Source organism: Takifugu rubripes, chromosome 5 (genome assembly GCF_901000725.2).
Source record: "Takifugu rubripes chromosome 5, fTakRub1.2, whole genome shotgun sequence".
In the NCBI taxonomy this organism is placed as follows: Eukaryota; Metazoa; Chordata; class Actinopteri; order Tetraodontiformes; family Tetraodontidae; genus Takifugu; species Takifugu rubripes.
The window spans coordinates 2,677,028-2,686,309 of record NC_042289.1 but is presented as its reverse complement, the minus strand read 5'-3'; the positions used below and the strand labels follow the sequence as shown (position 1 = coordinate 2,686,309).

General features: G+C 40.9%; 1 protein-coding gene across 1 annotated transcript; it reads left to right on the top strand.

Moving 5' to 3' along the window:
* The first annotated feature begins 4,209 nt into the window (after positions 1-4,209).
* Positions 4,210-9,176, top strand: LOC101070784 (cytosolic phospholipase A2 zeta-like). Its single transcript, XM_029835964.1, has 14 exons — positions 4,210-4,301; positions 4,553-4,602; positions 4,900-5,010; positions 5,291-5,433; positions 5,695-5,881; positions 6,055-6,160; positions 6,382-6,522; positions 6,802-6,864; positions 6,953-7,090; positions 7,204-7,356; positions 7,441-7,524; positions 8,031-8,185; positions 8,413-8,584; positions 8,774-9,176. Exons 2-14 carry the CDS (start codon positions 4,573-4,575, stop codon positions 9,016-9,018), a joined length of 1,728 nt encoding a protein of 575 aa, XP_029691824.1. The 5' UTR covers positions 4,210-4,301; positions 4,553-4,572; the 3' UTR covers positions 9,019-9,176.
* The last annotated feature ends 106 nt before the right edge of the window (positions 9,177-9,282 follow it).

Here is a 9,282-nt window from a genome sequence, read left to right as displayed (position 1 = left end):
GGCCATACTCCTTGAACTGATCAACAATTATTCATTGGTTGTCTTCTTACCAATCATGGTCTCAGGAAGTGCTGTACTTCCAGTTAAGTGTCATTTCTTTTTGTCTGTGACAATGAGGTAATGAGAGGTCCAAAGAATGAGGAAGTGAACTCAGTTCAGCAGTCTCAGAGTGTCTTGAACAAGATCAGTGTTCTTCATCTCTCAATATTCATTCTCTGCATTTTTCTCGAGACACTTTACTGACTCTTTCTTCTGCATTATATATTGCTTTCTATGATCTAATATGTATGTTTTAACCTATATTATCACTTTCTTGTAACTGTCCCTATGACATGTGCTGCTGACCTCTTGGCCAGGTCACTCTTGTGAAAGAGATCCTGATCTCATTGGGTTTTATCTTATTGGGTATCTGTTCACTGAGTCAGTTTTACCATGTGTCTCAGGAGGGGTTATTAAAGTACTTTAAGTGGAAAAAACTAGTGCTCCCCTTATCATGGCGGTGATATATAAAGAAAACTTTATTACTTTATTGAACTTTCTAGACAAATAATGTCTGTTCACTTGAATATTGGCCCAAAGGAGATCTTCAGGGGTTCTTCAGACATACGGACTGACGTACAGGGGAGCTAACTTACACCTACCATAAATATGGAGATGAGACATGGCTAAAATTGGAGAAGTAAGCTATGTAGTGACAAGTCAATTATTCAGATGACATAATGCTGTGTTTCTTTCTATCATCAAAGTAACTCATGTCCCTGCTCACCAATTCTGTGCGCTGCACAACACTGTAAATCGCTAACTATCGCGACTGCCTTTATGTGTGACTTAAAATCTCTGTGTTCCCTAAGACAGAAGTTGTTTTGCATTTCAGCACCAGATTAAACCAGCCAAAAGTAGAGGACAAGGAAGAAACTAACTTACACTGTCGTCTCCCAGTAAGCGATTTACAGAAGTTGAGTAGCAGGTTTGGTGGCTGCATGTGGACATGAGTTGGTTGCTCTTACTCTGAAAACAGTTGGTACCTCACATTTGGAGCGATTCTCATTCGCTGGCTTGTAGAAGTAATTTACAAATGTAGAAGTCATTTAGTGTCGAAATTCAGTGGAAACGTTCTGAGAGCCTACCAGATTAAAAAGAAACAAACCTGCTTGTCACAGCTCCCTCCACCCGTTTCCCTCCTGCCCTCAGTAGTTTTCCACTTTACCTGCCACTCACACTCCTTGCCAGATTGTTCTTCAGCTACAATGCAATACTTTCCAGCATTATTTTCCTGCCTGATTTCCTGTTTCCGACCCTGCCTTTGTTCTGCCCTCACCTGTTCCCCGGAAAACCTACCTGCTTCTTGTCTCCGACCACGCCTGCCGCTTGCCCCTCATCGGTTCCTCTGCCTTGCCATCCGGTTCTGGACCCCTCCCCTCGACCGTTCCACCAAGAGTAAGCCCATTCCCTTCCCCAAATCCTAAACCCAGAGACTCCTTTTGGGCCACTGGTCTGAAGGAGGGCTGTTTCCTGAAGTCGTCGATCAAATCCGAGTTTGCTACTGTGTTTGCTGTATTCTAATAAAGACTTTACCAATTGATCCTGAGCTCAAGTGTACTGCTATTGGGTCCATATCCAACACGTCACACTGCTGAGACAATTCAAGCCTTTGAGGTCATGCTAAGTTAAGAACACAATTGCACAATTTATTTATCACCATGGAGAATTTCTGAGAATTTTGAAAGTGACTCCTGTTTCAATTAAAGTTATGGCGGAGGTGAGATTGATGATTTTGGTTCCCATTAGATGGACTAAAACTTCCTAAAATCTGACCGCAAACGCATCCTCTATTGCAACAAGTAAGTCGCCCTACTTGACACCATTCTCACTTCTCAGGTTGATGTTTGTAAGTGTCCAGTTCCCGCTTCCTCTTGTGCGTCTGTTTCTCAGGGCAACACAAAGCTGAATGTTGCGGATAAAGCAGCTGCTTGCCCTCCTTCCCCCTCTCTTAGCTCTCCCTAAACATACCATTCCTAACCCTTCCATTCCTCTTTCCCCTCCTGCCCCTCTTTTTAATCTCTCCTCTGTCTTCTCCTTCTGATGGAAAACTTTGGGTTGTTCTCATAATGTCTGGTATGACCCTCATACCAATCCTTGTCTGCCATGTGCATTTTTCCTTATTTTGCTAAGATGACCCATGGGTTGAACCATCCGCCAAAAGAAGGATTGTGTTTAGTTCTACAAAATTGGTTCACAAAACCATTTTCAGTATTTACCTAAACAAATGTGAACCTTCTGCAAATAGACCTCTTCAACATGTCATGATGAATTTCATTTAGCTAACTCCCAGTGAAGGGAAGAGGTCCTGCCTGGCAATTGCTGACATGTTTTCTAAATGGTTTGGAGCTTTTCCCTACCAACCATGCCTCCTCTCATGTTTTTAACTGCTTTATCTTCTTTCGGAGTCATGGGGAGAATACATGATGGGCAAAGGTAGGAGTCTATGTGAGAATTTGTGGGTTCAGTACCTTGCTCAAGAGTACCTTGGCAGTGCTCTGAAAGTGTTCTGGCACGTTCCCCTACTAGCAGAACACTGTCCATGTTTTGTCTGCACTGGGGCTTGAACTGGGAACCCTCTGCTTCTCAGCCCAGCTGCCAACAGACTGAGCTACCGCCGCCATCACAAAACACACCACCTCTTCAAAGGGGCAAATGATTTTCCAACAGAACTCATTCCCAGATGGAGAATTCCATAAAAGCAATATCTTTGGATATTGGCAGGCACTTTGGAAATGAGACAGCTGTGAGAAAGAGTATCAGTTGCAGTCAGGAGGGGGAGTTGAGAAAATGCAAAACTTAAATCAAAACTTCTCAAATGTTGTAACATCCCTAGTCTCACCTGGACCACAGCCACTGTAAGCAGGTCTCACACACAGACTCACACACACACACACACACATTAAGCAGAAGACAACGATATCGAATGGAGGACACCGCAGGTACCTCCTATCAGCCTTCTGTAGACACAGACTATATGGTTTTTCATTACTACTGCTGTTTTAAATCAATAAAATGTGATGCACCTGTTGTGTCAGTCCGTTGCTGAAACATTGTGTGTCCTCCATGATAACTGCACACTGAATTATCAGTTTATTTATCTCACTCTTCCACAATGACCTCATAAATTCCCTTTTACTGAGGACTCTGACACCGATGATGAATGCTGTTGTCATGTCGGGATTTTATCTTTTCTTACACAATTATTGTAAGCAGAAAACCTGACATGCACAATTTGATTTCATGATGTGTTCCAAGTACTTCATCATCATTTAGTGTAGCAGTTTAGCATAGAAGATATTGAGGCCCAAGACCCTTGATGGCTTGAACTTTCCTAGCAGGTTTTTTACTGTAAAGCTCTGGTATGCTGCCAGAAAGTTTCCACAGAACAACAAGAATCACTGATACCCTTTTAATAATTACATAATATGGGGAGCTGAATCGTATCAGCGCCAGTGAGTTTTACAGTGAGTCAAGCACCTGCATGCTCATTTGTGTTAAACCATAATGTCTTCATCATTTCTACATCACATAATCAGCATGGAGGTCCACACATTGCTCTATTGGCTTCAGGTGGGGGTTAGAGGCCATCTTCTTCTCTCAATTACAAGAAGGTCTTAGGACATCAAGGTCCTGTAGAAGATCTGAAGATTACAGCAATTTCACTTATCTCCCATTAAGGCCACTTTGAAATGCATAAACTTCTAACCCTTCTTAATTGTGCTGGATTTTATTGAGCCAGTTAGTGATGGGCGAGTCTGGTGTGAGAGATGAGAATAACTGTTCCCTATAGACAGAGCAGAAGAGGAACCGTATCACCCTAACTCAGAGGTTAAGATGTTTTTCAAGAAAGAAGATATTGCCTGCTTTACTGTGCTGTTTTATGCATTGTGAGGCGTTATGACACCTCTGTAAGTATAAATAAAGTTCCTTTTTGTCTAATCAGAATGATGTTACAAGCGATCCATAGCACCAATACTTCCTGTTAAAACATCACCGAAAGCAGTAAACTTTGATATGGCTGTTAACCATTAATGTGTAGCAAATCCAAGGCGGATATTGTGGACGTATCAGATAAGCTGTTACTGTTTTCTTGGGAATTACTGTTGCGATGTTAACACACCCATTAAACAGAATCTGGTATTTTTCTTGAGAAAACCATACCCTCTTCATTCTGTACTATAAAAGGAAACTCCACACGTTTGCTGATCACAAGCATTTACTGCATTCTCCACGCCAACGACCAGACCTGAGCATTAGCGGTGCGTCATTTTAATAAATGTTTTAATGAACGTCCTTATTTCCTACAGATTAAGAGATCATTGCTAAACGTAATTAACGAAGGTTTAATTTTTGGAAATATTTATGTGAAATATTACCTAATGCAAAACCTTTTTGGAACAACGAGTAAATCAAAATAGCTACATATGATTTGTGATGATAAAAATGAAATCCGAGGTCAAGTCTTGTTGGCACGCACTTGTCTTCTCTTTGACTTTCTTTTGTACTTTAGGAGCCCAAACCAAGAACAAGATGGAGGAAACTGCTGCCATTGCTTGTGAGGTAAGTGCTCAGATACCTGGACTTGTTTTGTTGATTTAATATGAGTTTTATAGACTAAGAGGTACTAAAATACTATGAGTCTGTTTAATCTCTGACACATTTTCAGTTCACTAAATTCTTCTTTTACAGAACCACATCAAAATGAAATCCACTGCTGTATTTATTTTATTTCAACAGAAGAAGAATATAAAGCACAACATTAAAGCACATATACATTGATTTTTTGATTGAACTGCCAGAACATGGCTGTTGCTTTGTGTTGATTCAAATTCTGAGATTTTCCTTCATTTTTTCCAGAATGTCATTCATCATTCTGACTCCCTATGTCCTGGGGAACAGAATTGTGTTTCTGAAAGGAAAAAAAGAATTCAGAAGTCATTTTCAAGGCTGGGTTTAGACTGTACTGAGGTAAGAATGCATGACAGATATTTAACATTTATAAGCCCCAGAAGCAATGATTCGCCAGCAGATAAAGTACATCAAGTGAAATGAGTGAAAACATGACAAATATTACTCTGAACACACACTCATGTGTTTCAAACATTAATATACTTAATAGTACTAAGTTCGTTTAGCAAAGAAGTTCTAAATTTACATTTTTGTTGGTTTGACACTTTTCATCCTCGTTTCTCCTTCGATGGGTTTGTCAACGTCGACCGGCCGTCGCTCATATGGGTTTCCCAACCAGGACTCTGTCCCTCACATCGCTCTGTTGGGCTCGGGTGGAGGAGAGAGGGCAATCGTGGCAATGTTGGGCTCCATCCAGCAACTGGTGAAAGAGGGTCTGTTTGACACACTGCTCTACATTGGAGGAATCTCTTGGTCGACATGGTAACAGTACTCATGCTTATGAGTGGTTGATAAGAGATGCAAGTGAAAGCACAGAAACCGGAGGGTTTGAAGGACTATTTGTCAAAGAAAATAGTTGAGACATTGTCTGATGGACTGGTTCATTAAAAAAGAACAAACTAGAATGATTTTCATAGAATTGTGATACTCTAGATGTCAATTCTGTAATAAATCTATCCCAAAAAGTTCTCTTCTCAACACTATTTCTATTTTAACTCTATGTCTTTTATTGCACTCTCAAAGGGCCATGGGCTGCCTCTACAGCGGAGAAGATCTTCGGACTGGTGTGGACCAAATAATTGCTAAAATGCAGGGTCCTGGAGTCCCACTGGACGAGATTGTGGCCTGGCTGGATGACAGGACAGAGGAAACGACATTTTCTCTTTCTGACATCTGGGCTGTATTAATCTCCACTTTAATAATGAAACAGGTGCCAAGACAAAATGCAAAAACATAGTTTCCCCTGTGTGTGTGTGTGTGTGCGTGCGTGCGTGAGTGTGTGTGTGTGTGTGTGTGTGTGTGTAAATTTAGTTTTTTAAATGAAACACCATCAAAAAGAGTATCATGCAGTTCCTCACAATGTAATGTTTTGCATCTCTCCAGCGGGATCTTCTACAGCTTTCAGGGGATGCCAACAGAAGTGCCACCAACCCGTATCCCATTTACTCCACTGTAGAGAGGGAATGTACATCAGACAAGCCTGAAAACGGTACCATCACATGCACTTCCCTGGTATCTGTGGCACACAGAGGAGGGTGTACTACCTCTGATGTGTCAGGGTAGGGCCAGATTTTACAAGTAGATGGATTAAATATACGCTCACATTATTAAATAGGTGAAGTCACATTTATTACATGCTCAAGACCATAATCTGTCAATTGCTGACCCAGTCCTTTCGGTCAAGTGATTCACTGAGTCTCTAACTTTCAGGGCACTGGTTTGAAATAAGTCCCCATGAGTCTGGTTTGACTGACATGGACTGGTTCATTAAAACGGCTCTTCTGGGGAGCAGGTTCTGTGCTGGACAGCTGGTTGAGAAGAAGCCAGAGATGGACGTGCTCAAACTTCAAGGTGACTGTTTGCAAATTGTTGAAGTAAAAGGAATCATTGTCACGTCCAGATTAAAAACTCTTGTTTGTCAGATGAAACTCTTGTAAAATTAAAGTAGGCAGTGAGTGCTTGGTCCACTGTTTGGTGACATTTTTTGATATATAGCACAAGACATCAACCTTTTTAAGAAAACCTGCAAAGTCAGCAAGAAGAACACAGTGAAACGCTGCAGGAGTTCAACACGGGCACTTATTTATTCGCCTGAATCACGCTTTTGATCATTCATGTGGCTCACGGCAGGTATTTGTAGCAGCCCATTGGCGGACTGGCAGACAATCATCCATCACTTGTTCCCTCTCAGAGGTAGTTTGATGCTTTCATATTAAATGCTGCAAGGATACAGCTCCTGTTGAGGTTACATTCTGCGTTTGTGTGTGTGCACGTTTTACAGGGGCTGAATTTGGAGACATTCCTACTCAAGCCCACCGTATTTATGTGGCCATTGATCACATTTTAAACCTGATCAAATGCACCACTACGGATCCTGAGCTTCTGGCTATCCTGGAGAAACTTCAGGAAAAGCTAAAAGGTGATGAAGATGCACCCAGTAAAGTGAAGCTGGACACGTTTATATAGTCACATCAACCCCTTAGATTCCCTTTGGCTGGGATACCTTTAAATTGATGTTCTTCTTTTTTGCAGAAATCATAGAATCTGGTCACATTAATCTGCTGAAATCAAATTCTTTGGAGGAGGGAAAAACTGTCTGCCAGGAAAACATCACACTGCTGATCGAAGAGCTGGAGCTTTGTTGTGAAAATTTGCAGTCTGTAAATCACAGCAAATTTCAACTTTGTAAGATTTACATCCTAACTGCTCAAACAGAGATCAAACCTGCCAAAGTCATTTATCCTTTTTCTGCACCTGCTTCCCTTTTAGTGTGGAAGCTTTTGAAGTTACTCCCACGTCTACTTAAAAAATGGGAATGGGGAAATACCAACAACTTCCTCTACTGTTCACATGGTGAGACGGAGCTTTTTTTTTAATATGTTGTTTATTAGTTTTTTTAAATTTTTTAAATGCCAACTTAATTGACAAAAACAAGTAGCAGCAGCCTTAAAGTCTATACGAGCCACAGCTTTTAAGGTTTTTATATGGACATACATTAACGGTTTCGTTTCTGACAAGAGCCACTTAATTAAACCTTCAACAGTAACATATGAGTTTCAAGGTTAGGTTGATTTTTAATGTTTAATGTGAGTTTTTATGTGTTGGCTTTGCACAGCTGGAAAGATTTCATAGAGTAAAACAGAAAAAAGGGATTAATTGATTGAAGTGAAATTGGTGCAATTCCATTTTTAATAAGCCTACACCTGACATGTGAGCTGGGCTTCATCTAAAACCTTAAAATCCTAAAAGCATCTTTATGGATATGTTTCACACATGAAAATGTTGCACAGGAATTTACCAGAAAGCCAAAGATAAAGAAAATAAAGTACAAACACATGTTTGTTTTCTCTTTTTGACAGATGCCAACATTCCATCTCCTCTCTGTTCCAAAGAGATCTTCTACCTGATCAATGCTGGGCTGTGGATGAACGTACCCTACCCTCCATTTCTTGGAGCGAAAAGAGACATTGACCTGATCATAGCACCAGACTTCAGTGCTGGAGAAGTATTTGAGGTGCAGTTAAATGCATTCAAACAGCAGTTGTCTGATCAAAAACATCTCTGTTAGCTCAGTCATTTGTACAGCAGCTCTCTTTTTCCTGATACCGATCAGTCCTTCCAATAATCCGGAAACACAATCAGGTTTTCCCTGTGCTCCCCGAGGTGAAATTGAACTTCCATTCATCTCCTAAAAACATCATGTTCACCTCAGGGTTGTTTTTTTTTGTTTCTGCTTTCCAGACCCTGACTCTTGCAAAGAAATATGCACTGGACAAAGGGAAGCCTTTTCCAGAGATAGATGACCAAATCAAGAAGGAGAAAGACTGGCCCAAAGATTGTTACGTGTTTGAGGGGAAGGAGAAGGAGCCAACCATCGTTTACATGCCGCTCTTCAACAGAGCCAACTGCAGAGGTTTGTTTCCCTTCCCTCCATCTGACAGTCCTGTTTTGCTGCAGTGGGCCTGATTCCCTGAACAGTTTTCCCTTTGAATTTGTCCTTTATTGTCCTATATTTCTGATTGCCGTGTGTCCAGGTTTGAAAATAATGAGATTTTAATCTCCATATTCAGAAAACTAAGCAATTTTTGACTGTTTCCTATAGATGCAAAAGAATTGCAGGCAAAGATGAAGAAGTTCTGCACCTTCCAAGGGCCCTACAACAACGACATGATGAACGAGTTGTTGGACATCGCGAGGGACAACATCAAGAGGAACAAGACGATCCTGGTGCAAGAGATGAAAAAGGCCATTCAGCGCAGAAGCCGCCGCAGCTCCACACATATCAGAGTAGAAATGTCACTCGTGGCAAACATGTTTCTAAAAGTGATGGATGCAACTGTGATTTAATCCTCACACATTTCTTTATCTTTTCTTTTTGGTGCTCAAAATCATGTCTGTTTGGAATTAATCACAATTTCCTCTTTAATTATCATTATACTCAAAATAAGAATAGATGCTGATGCTGTCAGGTGGAGTTTAAAGATCAATAAAATCTATTAAATCTGTTCCAGAATCACCTCTTCTTTGTTATTGAGGCATATGTGGATATATGACCATAAAACATGAACTCCCCTTCCCATAGTGTTCCAGTTCCTATGCTTGTGTGCCCGT

What these genes read in the sequence shown, in the direction of transcription:
- LOC101070784 (XM_029835964.1), top strand. Translation starts at nt 4,573, where the DNA reads ATGGAGGAAACTGCTGCCATTGCTTGTGAG. An exon ending in ATCAGACAAGCCTGAAAACG is followed by an intron (nt 6,161 to 6,381) that starts GTACCATCACAT and finishes TCTAACTTTCAG; the next exon opens with GGCACTGGTTTGAAATAAGT. An exon ending in TCACTTGTTCCCTCTCAGAG is followed by an intron (nt 6,865 to 6,952) that starts GTAGTTTGATGC and finishes CACGTTTTACAG; the next exon opens with GGGCTGAATTTGGAGACATT.